At 45.9% G+C, this 17,561-nt stretch overlaps 1 protein-coding gene across 3 annotated transcripts in view; it reads left to right on the top strand.

The window, feature by feature from the left end:
• Nucleotides 1-1,948: 1,948 nt before the first annotated feature.
• Nucleotides 1,949-17,561, top strand: part of LOC141271204 (killer cell lectin-like receptor subfamily B member 1C) — a 180,298-nt gene continuing 164,685 nt past the window's right edge. For all 3 annotated transcript variants that reach the window (XM_073681319.1, XM_073681318.1, XM_073681317.1), the window contains exon 1: nucleotides 1,949-2,237. In XM_073681319.1, coding sequence (XP_073537420.1) covers nucleotides 2,225-2,237 — 13 coding nt within the window. In that variant the 5' untranslated portion in view covers nucleotides 1,949-2,224. The remainder of the gene's footprint in view (nucleotides 2,238-17,561) is intronic.

The raw sequence follows: 17,561 nt of genomic DNA, 5'->3' as shown, positions 1-17,561 counted from the left end.
TTAGTTACGCCCCTCCAGGCACTCCTCGGTTCATGGTACAGTGGGATCACTAATCACGCTCACGCCAGTCAGTCCGGGCGCGAGCGTAACAGGAACATTGTTTTCAGGAGGCCTTCTGACCTCCATGTCTCTTCCAAGGGGCATTGGAGTGCCTACAAATTTTTGGCAGCCCTTGCATTCACTGCATAGGCCAACACTATGGGAGACCCACTTCCTAATAATGGGAACATTGTTTTCAGGAGGCCCTCTGACCTCCATGTCTCTTCCAAGGGGCATTGGAGTGTTTTTAGGAGGCCCTCTGACCTTCATGTCTCTTCCAAGGGGCATTGGAGTGCCTCCAAATTTTTGGCAGCCATTGTATTCAATGCATAGGCCAACACTATGGGAGACCCACTTCCTAATAAGGGGAACATTGTTTTCAGGAGGCCCTCTGTCCTCCACGACTCTTCCAAGGGGCATTGGAGTGCCTCCAAATTTTTGGCAGCCCTTGCATTCACTGCATAGGCTAACACTATGGGAGACCCACTTCCTAATAGTGGGAACATTGTTTTCAGGAGGCCCTCTGCCCTCCACGTCTCTTCCAAGGGGCATTGGAATGCCTCCAAATTTTTGGCAACCCTTGCATTCACTGCATAGGCAAACACAATGGGAGACCCACTTCGTAATAATGGGAACATTGTTTTCAGGAAGCCCTCTGACCTCTACGTCTCTTCCAAGGGGCATTGAAGTGCCTCCAAATTTTTGGCAGCCCTTGAATTCACTGCATAGGCCAACACTATTGGAGACCCACTTCCTAATAATGGGAACATTTTTTCATGAGTCCCTCTACGTCTCTTCCAAGGGGCATTGGAGTGCCTCCAAATTTTTGTCATCCCTTGCATTCACTGCATAGGCAAACACTATGGGAGACCCACTTCTTAATAATGGGAACATTGTTTTCAGGAGGCCCTCTTCAAAGAGGTTTTGGGGTGCGTCCACATTTTCAAAGGGGTATTGGGGTGCGTCCAAATTTTGGGCAGCCCTGCCACTCACTGTATATGCAATAACAGTATAGGAGACCCACTCTTTAGTAATGGGAACAACAAAGCATAGCCGACTGATGGCTCTCTAAGAATAGTGAGGGCTGATTACTGGCCCTTTAAGAATAGTAAAGGCTGCCTGATGGCCCTATAAAAATAGGCTTTTTGACTTTCAGAGTCCCTCTTTCATAAATGAAACACAATGTGTCTGATGATATCTCACACACCACATGGCCAAATAAGGTTGTAAAATGTTAAAATGACATTTCCCGGTGAATGCGTTTGTCACGGTTGAAAGCAATACAAAAGTGCAAAAACGCATCAAAAACGCTACGTGTGAACATAGCCCAAGGTGTGGAGGAGTATTTTTGTTTTTGGTTATTTATTTTGCCTTATATACAAGTCATTACCCTGGAAAGGATGTTCCTTAACATATTTCCCAGGAAAATCCATTTTGGTTTTGTTTTTGTATGTTTTATTATGAGTCCGTAAATGTGGCTTAATACCTCTGACAACATTGTTGACAAAAAGTGACCTGGGAGTCAGAAATGCTTCTAGGGGTCTTCCCCATGCTGTTTCCATGTTATTTGAGCACTGTTCCTATCGATTTCGCCAATTTTTAGGCCTCTGCGGATCGCCGGGGGGAGCCGCCTGAAAAATGCTTGAGTTTCCCATAGACTTACATTGGGCTCTTTAATCGAGTCGAGCACCCAAGTATTCCAATGTGTTTGACCCGAGCAACAAGCACCCAAGCATTTTAGTGCTTGCCCATCACTATTGCTTACCCATAAAGTTCTCGGTGCCTGTATGTGTCAAAGACTCCCAAAGTGCATTTCACGTGGGCTTCCTTGTTGGGGCTTGTCAAGGAGTGCCATCTAGTGGCCATATCATATCATTACCCTGAGTTTTATTATTTAGATTTCTTTCCATCCTCTTGCCTAAATGTGGCACATTCTTAAACTCTCATCTTAAAATCAGACAAGATTAGTAAACCTGCCCCAATATAGTTTACGAGCCACATTGCTTTACGAGGGCATAAAATGGCTTCCTAACCACTAATTTCCTGACTTTAATGTAATATGTTTTTCTGAGACCTTTAACAGGAAGAGCAGACACTCTGCGCACTGACCCATAGACCACAGTCACAAGACTCTGAAAAGGACCAGACCATTTACAGCGTACGAAGACTGCTTATTGCAAAACACATGGAGACACCAAGTAAGAGATTTTTTTAAACAATTATGGGTATTAATAATAAGATAAATGGTTAGCAAGGTCTGAAATAAAGCCATAAAATGTAATATTCTATTACAGCCTATGAAGCAAATTTGGGGTTGTTAATTTGACCATTACAACATATAGGATGAATTAATCAGACAAAATATTTAAAAAGTAATATAATGTATTTCACATTTTACATTTTTTTGATGAAGTACTGTGGTTTGTAGCTTTAGTTCTGGGTATAAATGACAAACTAACTTTATTCTGCAGGTCAGTACTATTATGGCAATACTCAAATGTACTGTCAGCTTCTTGTGGAGCGTTATTTCCTATTATATTAGAGATCATAATACATAGTATCATGACAAGTATACAACGTGTATGTTTTTATATGTTTAATTTTTTAACAGTATAAAGCATTTTATGAGACTAAAAAGGTAGTGCTCTGTTTTCTGCTTTGATTTATTTTGGAGTTCTACTCACTTTTTGTCTTTTATTACTGAAAAAAAGAATGAATAAATAAATAAATGAAGAAAAAGATGAATATTTACGTTCAAATATGGTAATGAGGACTCCATTCATATCGCCACAGGAGGTGGCTTCCTCAAGGGTCCTCATTGCCATATGATGCTTTTCCTATAAACTAATTTGCCTGGGTGACTATGCACATGGCGCTTTATTGCACACTGTTACTCCTCTTATATTCTTTTGATACATTAATGTATGCATTATCTGTATTTGTGCATTGCACCTTTTTATTTATTGAATACTATTTGCTATCACTTTAGGGGAAGTATCTATTCATACCTATATTAGATATTGATTATATTTACATGGCTCTATTGGTTATCATACCGTTAATGTGGGTTGCATCCCAGTGCCAGCTTTTGGCCTAGGAAACAGGTCCTGGAGCAGTGAGTGAATTGTTTAATGTTTTTATTAGTGATGAGCGAGCAAGCTCGCTACTGCTTGGTACTTGCCCGAGCATCTCGCTGTTTGAGATGCTCCAGTACTTTCTGGATGCTCGGGCGGGAGCTCAAGTCCCCACCCCGCATATTTGGCACTGATTAGACAGCAAGTAAACATGCAGGGATTGCCTGCCACTCACTGAAATGCCACAGCCATGTTGGTTGTGGCATTACAGTGATTGGCTGGCCGCATAGCGTCATCGGGTCTATATAAGACTCGGTGACCCTATGCTTGTCGCAGTCTACCCTTCAGACAGGCAGAGTAGGTAGAGGTGCTGCTGAGCTAGGAACAGAATTGGTGGTTTATTTAGCAAAGAATTACAGAGCAATATACATCTCAACTAACAGTTCTTATAGGGACTAATCCAGATGGATACCAATCTTGGTGATAGTTAGGCAGGCAGAGTTTGCACAGAGTGTATAGAGCAGAATAGGGTCCATTGCACGTTTTGTCTGCTACTGTTAGTGATATCCATAGCTCTAGATATCAGGGCTAATATTCTTTTTGCTCTTAATCCTGATTATTTGCTTGAAAAGCAATATAATACACCATTTTTACTGCTCCATTTGCTTGTTAGCAGAATAGAGCCAGATTTGTTTGATTTTATTCACATTGCTGTATTGTGGAAGCAGAGAAACTTGTCTATCATCAGACGTGATCCCATATTACTGCGGTAATAATCGTGACATTTTAGGGAGCGTGCCAAATATTATACTCCATTTAAAGTCTGCCAGTTGTGTGTTGTTCAACCTATTCATACTTGGTCGCTGACCAATACCATACTACAAGGCCACTGCCTAAAGCTGTGGTCATCAAACGTGATCCGATATTACTGCGGTAATAATCCTGACATTTAGGGGAGCATGTCAAATATTATACTCCATGTGCAAGGCGCGTGGCAAGGGACGGGAAAGTCGACGTGATGGTGCACGCAGAGGCCGAGGTCGTGGGCAAGCTGAAATTGTGCCTGCTGAAGGAGTACAACAAGCACCCACATCATGTCACCCTACTTTCCTGTCCCAGTTTGTAAGGGGCTGCGGAACACCACTATTGAAGCCAGTGCAGTGTGAAAAGGTTGTTGGTTGAATAGCAGATAATGCTTCCAGTCATTTTGTCACTACTACCACCCTGTCTTCCACACAGTTCAGTCTCAGTAGCCGTGAGTCTGGACCAAATATTCCTCACCGTGATCCTTCTTCCTCCCACCATGCCGAGTGCCCGGAGACAAGTGATCCCACCCTAGGACACTCCAAAGAGCTGTTCACTTTTCTGTTTATAGATTTGGGCCTCTCACTCGGCCTGGTTCAAGCGGAGCAAGAGGAGATTGCAAATAGTGATGCCCAAATATTTGACCAGCCACGGTTACACGAAGGCGATGGTGGGAAAGTGAAATTACTGTCGCAAGAGGTGGATGATGATGAGACACAATTGCCAGCAAGTCAGGAGGAGGCCCAGGGTGCGTATGTTGGCAAGGTGACATGCATAGCGAGGAGAGCACCACAACAGGCAGGAACAAGCTGTAGGGTGGCCAGATTTTTTTTAAAGACTGTCCAGTTAACTCCAAAAAGGCCATTTTCAACATCTGCCATGGCAGCATCAGCAGCCTGACTACCACCAGCAAGCTCAGGCAGCAAAGAACACGACTAGTTGGGCCAAACGCCAGGGTCCAGAAACAGTGTCTGCGGGTCACACCACTGTCTGTTCCACTGTTGTGCGTGCACGCCATTCCCCTGTCCATGGCGCAGGCGAAGATATCTACCGCCCTGCACCTGTCATTGCACACTTGCAACTACAACCATATCCACGTCCTTGTCCCAGCACAGCGTTCACTTGTCGTTACCCCAGTCCTTTGAACGCAAGCGCAAATACGCAGCCAGCCACCCATAGTCCACAGCGCTAAACTGCCACATTTTTGACTGCTTGCACTTGAAATGTTGCCTTTTAGACTCGTGGAAACAGAATCTTTCCACAACCTCATGGCGGCGGCTATCCCTTGGTACTCAGTCTCCAGACGCCACTATTTCTCCCAGTGTGCTGTCCCCATCTGACACAAGCACGTGTCCCAGAGCATTACCTGTGCCCTCAACAACACAGTTACTGGGAAGGTCCACTTAACCACGGACACGTGGACAAGTGCTTGTGGCCAGGGATGGTACATTTCACTGACTTAACACTTGGTTAATATAGTGGAAGCCGGGACCCAGTCAGACCCCTGGAACGGAATACGCCCTCCTAACACCGAGGATTGCGGGCCCTGGGTCAATCAGGGTTGCCCCCACATTCCACAGCTCCTACACCTCCTCCTCTTCAGCCTCCATCTCCAAAATGACCACATCAGTCGGAAGCTGAACGTACTGCAGCACTGCCTCAGCCAAGCGGCAAGCTGAAGCTAATATGTTTAGGTGACAAACCACATACTGTTGCATAGTTGTTGACAGCTGTAACAGAGCAGAAAGACCTTTGGCTGTCACCGCTGAACCTACAGCCAGGCATGGTTGTGTGTGACAATGGTGGCAGCTCTGAAACCTGGCAAACTCGCACATGTACCATGCCTGGCCCATGTGCTCAACTTAGTGGTTCAGCGGTTTCTCAAAACCTACCCAGATCTGCCAGAGCGGCTTGTGAAAGTATGCCGCGCATGTGGCCATTTCAGAAATTCAGCTACAGCTTCCGCTGCCTTGGCAGGGCTTCAGCAGCGTTTGTAGCCTCCAGCTCACCGAATGGTGTGCGTTGTGATCACACGTTGGAAAGCAACGTTGCATTTGTTTGGAAGGATTTGTGAGCAGCAGTGGGCAGTTGTTGAGTACCAGCTTCAACACGACTGTCGGTATTCAGGTCAGCCTCCACACATACAGTAGAGTGGCCTAGCTAGTCTCCAGATCTAAACCCTATAGAAAATCTTTGGAGGGAGTTGAACGTCCGTGATGCCCAGCAACAGCCCCAAAACATCACTGCTCTAGAGGAGATCTGCACGGAGGAATGGGCCAACATACCAGCTACAGTGTGTGCCAACGTTGTGAAGACTTACAGAAAATGTTTGGCCTCTGTCATTGCAAACAAAATGATATATAACAAAGGATTGAGATGAACTTTTGTAATTTACCAAATACTTATTTTCCACCAAAATTTGAAAAAACCTCTTTCCAAAATAGACAATGTGATTTTCAGGATTAGCTTTCTCATTTTGTCTCTCATAGTTGAGGTCGACCTATGATGTCAATTACAGGCCGACCTCATCTTTTTAAGTGGGAGAACTTACACAATTGGTGGCTGACTAAATACTTTTTTTCCCCACTGTAAGAACTGATGAGTGGGCATGGATGTCTGACATCTGTGCCATCCTCCAAAACTTGGAGGACTCCACCAAGATGGTGAGTAGTGTTTGTTCAGCGTGGATGGCCTAAGGGGAGGGAGAACGAAGAGGAGGACCAGGAGGATGAGGAGGAAATGACAGGGAAATGTTTTACCTCATAGAAAAAAAAGTATACAGACATTACAGCACGGGATCGCAGCTGAGTTTTTCTGAGGTAAAACATTTCCCTGCCTGTTTCTAACAATGTTTTACCTCAAAGAAAGAATCAGCTGTGATCCCCTGCAGTCCTGTATGGATACTCTCCTTTGCTTCTTCCCCTGTCCAGGAGATGTGGTAGCAGGGCCGGACTAGGACAAAAAAATCAGCCCTGGCACACAAACTCTAGCAGTCCACATACTATAACACTCCCCACCCCCAATCAGTGAATTTTCCTATACTTTCTTGTGCCCCTCATTGATCTCTTAAAGGAGTTAGTTGAAGAGCATGTGAATAGTGCAGCAGTGCACATGATCCACCACAGCTCCACTTACATGGTGCTCTTCAGTGCTCTGGATCTCAAGATCGTGGGGGTCCCAGTGGTCAGATCACCAGTGATTGGATAACATCCAAACTTGAGACAACCAATTGTAAGGAAGCTCTAGTCATCATACTGGGGGATACTCGTTGCACCGGGTCAATTGAAGCACACCACCCACGTTTTTCCAGTTTTCACACTCCAGCAGTTTATTATACATCATAACTGCTATAACCGAGTCCAACTCAGTGGCTCGCCGACGCATTACATATAATGTCCAGGAGCCTCAAGTGGCAGACAGGCCCACTTGGCTCCGGTTGCAGCCCCCAGCAAAGTCACTTATAGAAATGTCCACATCAATCAGTGTTTTTACCTTCGCCAGGTTTTAGCTGCTTCAGACTTATTCTGCCACCACTGTGGCTTTATGGCTTCCCAGATGGGGGTCTCCAGCCCTCGTACCATCCAAGGCTACTGGTATGCTTACACAGCCAACATCCATCCTCTGCCTTTCAGGCTCTTGCCTTCCAAGCCTCAGCCCTCCAAGGCCACAGGCATCGCTTACACATCAGGATCCAGACTAGGCCTTTCAGGCTTCACCAGGCTTCACCCGGCCTCACGAGGCCTCACGAGGCCTCACGAGGCCTCACGAGGCCTCACATGAACGGTGTCCCACACGGGAACAGGCCTCATGCCTTTCACACCTGTCTCAAATCTATCAGGGTTTATATATCCATCCAGTGCACACACACACAGGACCTGAGATGATGTCACAGTCATGTGTTCAGACCTTCTGTGTGCAAAAGGACCTGTGTGATGTCACAGTCATGTGACCAGTCACCTGAGGGGGAGGTACCTGGTCGGCCAAAACATACCCTGGATCTTTACAGTAATGCCAAGCAAGCTGCTGCATTACACAATTTAAACAGGTTTTCCAACATTTTTTATATCTATATATATAATCGTCTTATCCCGTCTGTCTGTCTGTCTGTCTATCTGTCTGTCTGTCTGTCTGTCTGTCTATCTGTCTGTCTGTCTTTCTGTCTGTCTGTCCTGGAAATCCCGCGTCGCTCATTGGTCCGGCAGCGGCCAATCAGCGCCGCGGGATTTCTGAAAAAATATGGTGGCCGTTAGCGGCTAATCTGCGGGACGGAGCTCAGCGGCGATGCAGCTGGGAGATGACCGGCGCGAGGCGCTCATCTCCCGGCCGGTACCAGCAGAAGGACCTCGACCGCTGGACCCATCTGCGGGATGGAGATGCAGCCGGGAGATGAGCAGCAGAAGGACCGCCGGCGCCGCTGACCTTCATGCGGAAGGGAGGACCGGGGAGCGGCGCTGCGGGTCGGGATACTTCTGCTGTGAGCGCCCGCTCATGTCCCGGGTTCTCACAGCGGAAGTATCAGCACAGGCAGCGCCGCTGACATCCATTCGCCTAGGGTGTGAAGGGAGGACCGGGGAGCGGCGCTGACATCCAATTGGTCGCGGCCGCTATTTAAATGTGCCGCACAAATCGGTGATTGGTCGCGGTCTTGGCCCGCGACCAATCACTGATCTTGCCGCAAAAGTTAAACACTACTGTGCTGATTGGTCGCGGACGCTGCCCGCGACCAATCACCGATTTGGGCGCCACATTTAAATATCGGCCGCGACCAATCAGCACAGCGGTGTTTAAATGTGCAGCCAAGATCGGTGATTGGTCGCGGCCGATATTTAAATTTGGCGCCCAAATCGGTGATTGGTCGCGAGCAGCACAGATTGGCGCCAAATTTAAACAACACTCTGCTGATTGGTTGCGGCCTAATTTAAACAGCGCTATGATCTCCCGACGGCAAGTGTGAACGGAGGACCGAGGAGCGGCGCCGCCGGTCGGGATACTTCTGCTGCGAGCAGCCGCTCATCTCCCAGCTGCTCGCAGCGGAAGTACCCGCACAGGCAGCGCCGCTCCCCGGTCCTCACTAATATGACGCTGATTTGTTGCGGCCGCCGGCCCCGACCAATCATCGATATGGGCGGCAAATTTAAACCCCGCTCTGCTGATTGGTCGCGGTGGCCGGCCCCGACCAATCAGCGATTTTGGTGGCAAATTGAAACACCGCTCTGCTGATTGGTCGTGGACGCCAGCCGCGACCAATCAGCGAGATTGGCGCAAAATGTAAACAATGCTCTGCTAATTGGTCGCGGTCGCCGGCCGCGAATAATCAGCAGTATTGGCGCTAAATTTAAACCCGGTTCTGCTGATTGGTTGCGACCGCCGGGCGTGACCAATCAGCGATTTTGGCGCCAAATGTAAACCCCGCTCTGCTGATTGGTAGCGGTGGCCGGCCGCGACCAATCAGCAATTTTGGTGCCAAATTTAAACAACGCTCTGCTGATTGGTCGCGGTCGCCGGCAGCGACCAATCAGCAGTATTGGCGCCATATTTAACACCACTCTGCTCATTCGTCGTGGTTACCGGTCACGAATAACCAGCATTATGGGCGACAAATTTAAACACCGCTCTGCTGATTGGTCGCGGCCGTGACCAATCACCATTATTGGCGCCAAATTTAAATACCGCTCTGCTGATTGGTCGCGACCGCCGGCCGCAGAAAATCAGCATTATTGCCGCCAAATTTAAACCCCGCTCTGCTGATTAGTCGCGACCGCCGGCCGTGACCAATCTGCGATATAGGCGCCAAATTTTAACACCGCTTTGCTGATTGGTCGCGGTTGCCGGCCTCAACCAATCAGCGATTTTGACGCCAAATGTAAACACCGCTCTGCTGCTTGCGCCCGGTCGGCCGCATACCTATTCTAGAATACCCGATGCGTTAGAATCGGGCCACCATCTAGTTAGAAAATAATAAGCCAATAGTGATGCTCCTGAACAGAGGCGTATATAGAAATCATAACTTGTAATTGGGCCCTCCCACTCTCCCAACCCCCAAAAGAAAAAATAAATTGGTGGGGTCACAGAAGAGCATATCTCACAACTTCGCAGCCTTTGAAAGTAATTTTCCAAAGTATAACATCAACAAAAGTGCCCCACAAACACTGTAAGATGCCCCCACAGTGAATTCCTGCAATGTACCCTTCACACAGAAACACAATATGATGTCCCTACAGTACCCCACCCCTCAACTTGCCCGGAAAAGAATGGTGACATCAACACAGTAATATCTCCAAAAGGTGACCCCCACACAGCTCTCCATGCAGTATAAGGGGCCTATATACAATATAATGGCCCTATACAGTATGATGGACCCCACAAAAACCTTCACGCTGTATACTTGCTTTCACACAGTATAGTGCACTCTCCATAGTCCGCCATACAGTATAGTGCAATCCCCATAGTCTGCCATACAGTATAGTGCTCGCCCCATAGTTCACCATATAGTATAGTGCACTCCCCATAGTCCGCCATACAGTATAATGCACTCCCCATAGTCTGCCATACAATATAGTGCACTCCCCATAGTCCGCCATACAGTATAGTGCACTCCCCATAGTCCGCCATATAGTATAGTGCACTCCCCATTGTCCGCCATACAGTTTAGTGCACTCCCCAAAGTCTGCTATTCAGCATAATGCACTCCCCATAGTCTGTCATACGGTATAGTGCACTCCCCAAAGTCCTCCATGGAGTATAATGCACTCCCCATAGTCCGCCATACAGTATAATGCACTCCCCATAGTCCGACATGTTCTCACTGATTAAAAAAAAAAAAGAAACAAATAATAATACAATATTCACCTCTCCTCCTCGTTCCCACGTAGTGACGTCATCACGCCCAATGCGCTGAGCTGTCAGCTGTCAAGGAAGAATGATAGTAATATAGTAACATAGTTTGTGAAGCCGAATAAAGACTTGCGTCCATCAAGTTCGACCTGTTAGTTCTGTAATTGCTAAAGTTGATCCAGAGGCGGGCAAAAACCCCAAATGATTTAGCCAATCTTCACCTGACGAAAAATTCCCTCCCGACTCTGAAACCAGCAGTCAGAATAAATCCCTGTATCAACCTACTATTTTATTTTATTTTTAAGTATACGCTGAAATCTGCCTGGTATCTACAAATGCATCCAGTCCCCGCTTGAACTGGTTTAGTGAATCTGACATTACCGTCTCCTCACTCAGTGAATTCCATATTCTCACTGCTCTTACCGTAAAGAACCCCTTCCTATGCTGGTGCTGAAACCTTTTCTCTTCCAGTCTTAGTGAATGCCCTCTTGTTACCGTAATATCCCTCCTTTTGAACAAATCCCGGGCAAGATCTCTATACTGTCCCCTAACATATTTGTACACATTTATTATGTCCCCCCTCAACCTTCTCTTTTCCAGGCTGAATAGTCCTAGTTTTGCCAACCTCTCTGGGTATTGCAGTCCCTCCATTCCCTTTATTAATTTTGTTGCCCTCCTTTGTACCTTTTCAAGCTCATTTATATCCTTTCTATATATTGGGGCCCATAACTGAGCACAGTATTCCAAGTGTGGTCTGACCAGTGCTTTGTACAGTGGAAGAACAATGTTCTCATCCTTTGCAGCTATACCTCTTCTGATACATCCCATTACCCTGTTTGCCCTTACAGCAGCGGCCTGACTTTGGGCACTCCAATTTAGTTTGCTATCAATCAAGATGCCCAAGTCCTTCTCCATCTCTGAATTCCCCAATGATTTCCCATTCAGTGAGTACTGATGACTTCCATTTTTCCTTCCCATATGTATGACCTTACATTTCTCCTCGTTAAACCTCATTTGCCATTTAATGCTCCACCTACCCAGCTTATCCAAGTCCCTCTGTAGGTCTGCACTGTCCTCTTTTGTATTAATTGTTTTACATAACTTTGTGTCATCTGCAAATATTGATATTTTACTATTTATCCCGTTGACTATGTCGTTAATAAAGATATTAAATAACATTGGGCCTAGTACAGACCCCTGTGGTACCCCACTAGTGACGCTTACCCAATCTGAGAATATTCCATTTATAACCACCCTCTGCCTTCTATCCTTTAGCCAGTTAGCTACCCACTTGCAGACATTTTCCCCCAGCCCCATCATTCTCATTTTGTATACCAACCTATTATGTGGCACGCTATCGAACACTTTTGAGAAGTCGAGATACACGACATCCACTGGTTCCCCCTGATCTACTCGAGAGCTAACCTCCTCGTAGAAGTCAATCAGGTTTGTTTGGCAGGAGCGGTTCCTCATGAATCCATGTTGGTTCGGGATTAAAAGATTATTAGCATCAAGATGCTCCGTAATTGCCTCTTTAATGAAGCTTTCAAAAATTTTGCCCACAACAGACGTCAGACTAACCGGCCGATAGTTTTCGGCGTCACTTTTAGCTCCCTTTTTGAATATAAGATATAACGGTCTGTCTATCACATTACTTAGTTCCCTTAGTACCCGCGGGTGTATGCCATCAGGTCCTGGTGATTTGTTTATTTTAATGTTACTGAGGTGTTTCTGTACCTCAACTTGGGTTAGATTAGTCATACTTAGTGGAGGATTAAGCTTGTCACTTCTCATTTCTCCTGTTAGTTCTATTTCCTTTGTGAAAGTTGTCGAAAAAAAATTATTTAATAGATTAGCTTTATCCTCATCTTTCTCTATGATTTTGCCTTCCTCACTTTTTATCGGTCCAATATTATCCGATTTAATCCTTTTACTATTTATATACGTAAAGAACAGTTTGGGATTTGATCTACTTTCCCTAGCAATACGTCTCTCTGTTTCCTCCTTCGCTATTTTTATTTGTTTTTTGCAGGTTCTCGTTTTTTCCTTGTAACACATTAGTGCCTCCTTACTGTTTTCCTGTTTTAATCTCTTGAATGCCTCTTTTTTGCTATTTAACGCCCCTTTTACATTCTTGTTCAACCATATTGGTTTCCTCTTATTTCTGGCCCTTTTATTCCCATACGGTATATACCTCTCGCTCTGAGTATTCAGAATTCTTTTGAAGGTTTCCCATTTACTATTCGTATTCCATTGATTAAGTACTTTGTCCCAGTCAATAAGTTGAAGGTTTTCTATCAGCTGATCAAACTTCGCCCTCCTAAAGTTTAATGTTTTTGTTGTTCCCTTATTGATAACCCTACTGAAGGGCATTTTGAAGTCGATAATATTATGATCGCTATTACCTAGGTGCCCCCCTATCTGTACCTCAGTTATTCTATCAGGCCTATTAGTCAATATTAAGTCCAACACGGCCTTCCCTCTCGTTGGTTCCTGCACTAGTTGGGAGAGATAATTATCCTTAATATTTGTCAAGAACCTTTTTCCTTTCTGAGATCTACAGGTTTCTGTTTCCCAGTCAATATCCGGGTAGTTGAAATCCCCCATTACAATCACTTCATTATGTTTTGCTACTTTGTCTATTTGTCCTAATAGCAGATTCTCATTCTCCTCTGTGATATTTGGTGGCTTATAGCAGACCCCCAGTAATATTTTATTATTATTTTTTGCCCCCTCTATCTCTACCCACATGGACTCGACCCCCTCTTCTCCCTCTCCTATATCTTCCCTTAGTCTGGGTTTTAGACATGACTTTACATATAAGCAGACTCCTCCGCCTTTCCCCTGTTTCCGGTCCCTTCTAAATAAACTATAATCTAATAAATTTACCGCCCAGTCGTAGCTATCGTCTAGCCAAGTCTCTATTAAACCTACGATGTCATACCTCTCCTCCGATATAAGCGCCCGCTGCTCATCCGCCTTATTGGTCAGGCTTCTTGCGTTGGTCAGCATGCAAGATAAAACTTTGGGGTTATTTAGCATCCTATTCTTCTCTAACGATCTAACTGTACTATCCCCACCCCCCTCTCCACCCTCATTATATTCACTTCTCCCCTTCCCCCTTGCTTGCCTCACATCCCACCTATTTCCTTGGTTTCCCCCCCCCCCCCGTCTCTAGTTTACGATGGAGGAGGACGCGTCAGCTGATGCTCCCTCTTATCATTGCTTTCAACTGTATCGGCATCCAGGATACATATACGGGGCTGACTGTGACGTATATGGCAAATAGCTGGCTGACTACGGTTTACTCATCATATCCCTAGATGTATAAACCATAGTCAGCCCACTATATGATATATATACTGCAGTCACAGCCCCTATATACAAATGTGGTCAGAATTGCTGGTACCCCTCGTTTAATGAAAGAAAAACCCACAATGGTCACAGAAATAACTTGAATCTGACAAAAGTAATAATAAATTAAAAATCTATGAAAATGAACAAATGAAAGTCAGACATTGCTTTTCTGCTTCCACAGAATTTAAAAAAAAATTAAACTCATGAAATAGACCTGGACAGAAATGATGGTTCTTCTTCTTAACTTAATATTTTGTTGATCAACCTTTTGAAGCAATCACTGCAATCAAACAATTCCTGTAACTGTCAATGAGACATCTGCACCTCTTCACAGGTATTTTGGCCCACTCCTCACGAGCAAACTGCTCCAGTTGTCTCGTGTTTGAAGGTTGCCTTTTCCAGACGCCATGCTTCAGCTCTTTCCAAAGATGCTCAATAGGATTTAGGTCAGGGCTCATAGAAGGCCGCTTCAGAATAGTCCAATGTTTTCATCTTAGCCATTCTTGGGTGTTTTTAGCTGTGTGTTTTGGGTCATTATCCTGTTGCAAGACCTATGACCTGCGACTGAGACAAAGCTTTCTGACACTGGGCAGCACATTTCTCTCTAGAATCCCTTGATAGTCTTGAGATTTCATTGTACCCTGCACAGATTCAAGACACCCTGTGCCAGATGCAGCAAAGCAGCCCCAGAACATAACAGAGCCTCCGCCATGTTTCACAGTAGGGACAGTGTTCTTTTCTTGATATGCTTAATTTTTCTGTCTGTGAACATAGAGCTGATGTGCCTTGCCAAAAACTTCCATTTTTGTCTCATCTGTCCATAGGACATTCTCCCAGAAGCTTTGTGGATTGTGAACATGTAGTTTGGCAAATTCCAGTCTGGCTTTTTTATGATTTTTATTCAACAATGGTGTTCTCCTTGGTCGTCTCCCATGAAGTCCACTTTGGATCAAACAATGACAGATGGTGCGATCTGACACTGATGTTCCTTGAGCTTGAAGTACACCTTTAATCTCTTTAGAAGTTACCCTGGGTTCTTTTATTATCATTCATATTATCCGTCTCTTTGATTTGTCATCAATTTTCCTCCTGCGGTCACATCCAGGGAGGTTGGCTACAGTCCCATGGATTTAAATTTTTCAATAATATGGGCAACTGTAGTCACAGGAACATCAAGCTGCTTGGAGATGGTCTTATAACCTTTACCTTTAACATGCTTTCCTATAATTTTCTTTCTAATCTCCTGAGACAACTCTTTCATTTGCTTACTCTGGTCCACGTTGAATGTGGTACACACCATGTCACCAAACCGCACAGTGAGTATCTGTAGCCCTATAAACAGGCCCACTGACTGATTACAAGATTGTAGACACCTAATGCTAATTAGTGGACACAACTTGATTTAACATGTCCCTTTTGTCACATTATTTTCAGGGGTACCATCATTTATGTCCAGGTCTGTTTCATGAGTTTAATTTTTTTTTTTAATTCTGTTGAAGCAGAAAAGCAATGACTGACTTTCATTTTTAATTTATTATTTCCTTTGTCAGATTCAAGTTATTTCTGTGACCATTGTAGTTTTTTTTTTAATTAAACGATGGGTACCAACAATTTTGACCACGTGTGTACATGCATGTGACTGCTGCAGATCCTGGAGATGGGGGAAGATGATAGGCTTCAGCAGTTGCAGAACTGGGTGCGCAGAGGAGCAGATCCAATGGAGAACCATGCTGGAGGCAGTGATATCGTCCACAGCTGGGTGCGCAGAGGAGCAGCAGATCCCATGGGGACGCACACCGGAGACCCATGCTGAGGCTGGAGTCGGAAGCCGGGGACGCACGCCAGCGCCGGGTGCGAACTCTGTCTACATTCACATGCAGGTACAGGTCACTGAGGTCAGCTGCAGCGTCACACTTGGCATCATTCCTGCGCGAAGCAAGTGAACGCGCGGGTGCACGCTCACACTGCCAGCGTGCAGGAGACTTAAAGGGCCGGCGATCGAGATTTAAAGGGCCCGCAGCCTAAAAACGTGGCTGGCATCCCACTGTTCAGTTCAGTGCAGATGCCCAGTCCGGGCGTGTGTGGTATGATGAGACCATGTTCCGTACGCGGTCAGACACAGCCATTTCAAAGTACATAGCTGGGGCACATTTATAAGATTATCTCAGCACAAGAACATTTTTTTCTTTTTAATTTTTTTTTTTTATTGAAAAAGTTTTTTAACATTTAGGTTATTAAATAGCCAAATATAAGGAATGATAACATTTAACATACAAACAACAATTAAACAAGTAAATCAGTGTTTGGTACGAATTTATGCGTAGCTGAAGATGAAGTCTAGAGACTTTGGATAGAAACAGGGAGTAACCCAACCATTACAGAACTTCATTGGATTGTGAAGTACATCTGTAGCACCCTGAGGATTCGGCTGCTACAGGGGTATTGCACCTCAAGCCAGAGGTGTGATATTCCACTCCCGGGTAAGGATGGAGTGTGGAACTGAGCTCAGTAGGCTGCATGCACTACATCCCATTTCCGGGGGACAGATCAATGGTACTCCCACTAGGTATATGTGCAGGTACTACAGTGTCTGTCCCTGGCTGGAGTGGGAGGGGGGGTGGAACATCCCAGTAGTGTAGGGGCAGATAGGGGGAGCAGTCTGGGTAATGCTAGGAGCTCATTGGGTGCTGGTCACCTGAGCTCACACATAGAGGGAGTATATAAGGTGGGAACCATCTTAGATCAGGGTCAGACAGGCAGACAGTTACCAGTCAGTCTTTTGTAGAGGGTCAAGTAGTCCTGAAAGAAGAGAGAGAGGAGAAGAAAAGGACCCAGAGGGGAAGAAGAGGGAACCCCAAGAGCCCAAATACAACCAGAAGGGTGAAGGGTTGGCACAAGGGTACCGGATCCCAAGCTGGTGGAGGGCACTAATCCTCAGCCAGAGACCGGAGGTTGTGGGCAGGATCTGCCACGACCCCCCACTAAATCCACTGCGAAGGCACACCAAGTATAGGGTCAGGGAACCCAGAGACAAGGGTTTTACCAACAAGAGGCCTGAGGGAGCCGGACATAAGTGGATCCCTGGTGGGGAAGGCCAGAGAAAAGGAACGTCAGAAAGGGAGCTCAGGATCATGCTCCAGAAGTACCTGGGGGTTGGCCGAGTCCAGGACCTGGTGGACGCAGCACGGCTCGGGCGGTCACTCAAGGCTGGAGTGACCAGCACAACAGCAGTAAGTAAAAACCCTGAACTGCACAGCCCGACTCTGAGTCTTATTACCATCCTCACTGCACCACCACAACCACCACCCTCTACAACTGACCCCCTGAGGCTATACCCCTCCCGTTGGGGGTTATACTACCAGAAGCTGCACACACACCACCAGCCTCAGCGGACCCTGCTGCAGCGGCGGCCGTATTGACCGCAAATCAACGGGTGGCGTAGTCGACACTAAA

The sequence above is a fragment of the Phyllobates terribilis genome, unplaced genomic scaffold, assembly GCF_046119375.1.
Source record: "Phyllobates terribilis strain yellow unplaced genomic scaffold, ASM4611937v1 Scaffold_5__5_contigs__length_657084704, whole genome shotgun sequence".
In the NCBI taxonomy this organism is placed as follows: domain Eukaryota; kingdom Metazoa; phylum Chordata; class Amphibia; order Anura; family Dendrobatidae; genus Phyllobates; species Phyllobates terribilis.
The sequence above is the reverse complement of the archived record's forward strand: the minus strand, read 5'-3'. Positions and strand labels throughout refer to the sequence as shown.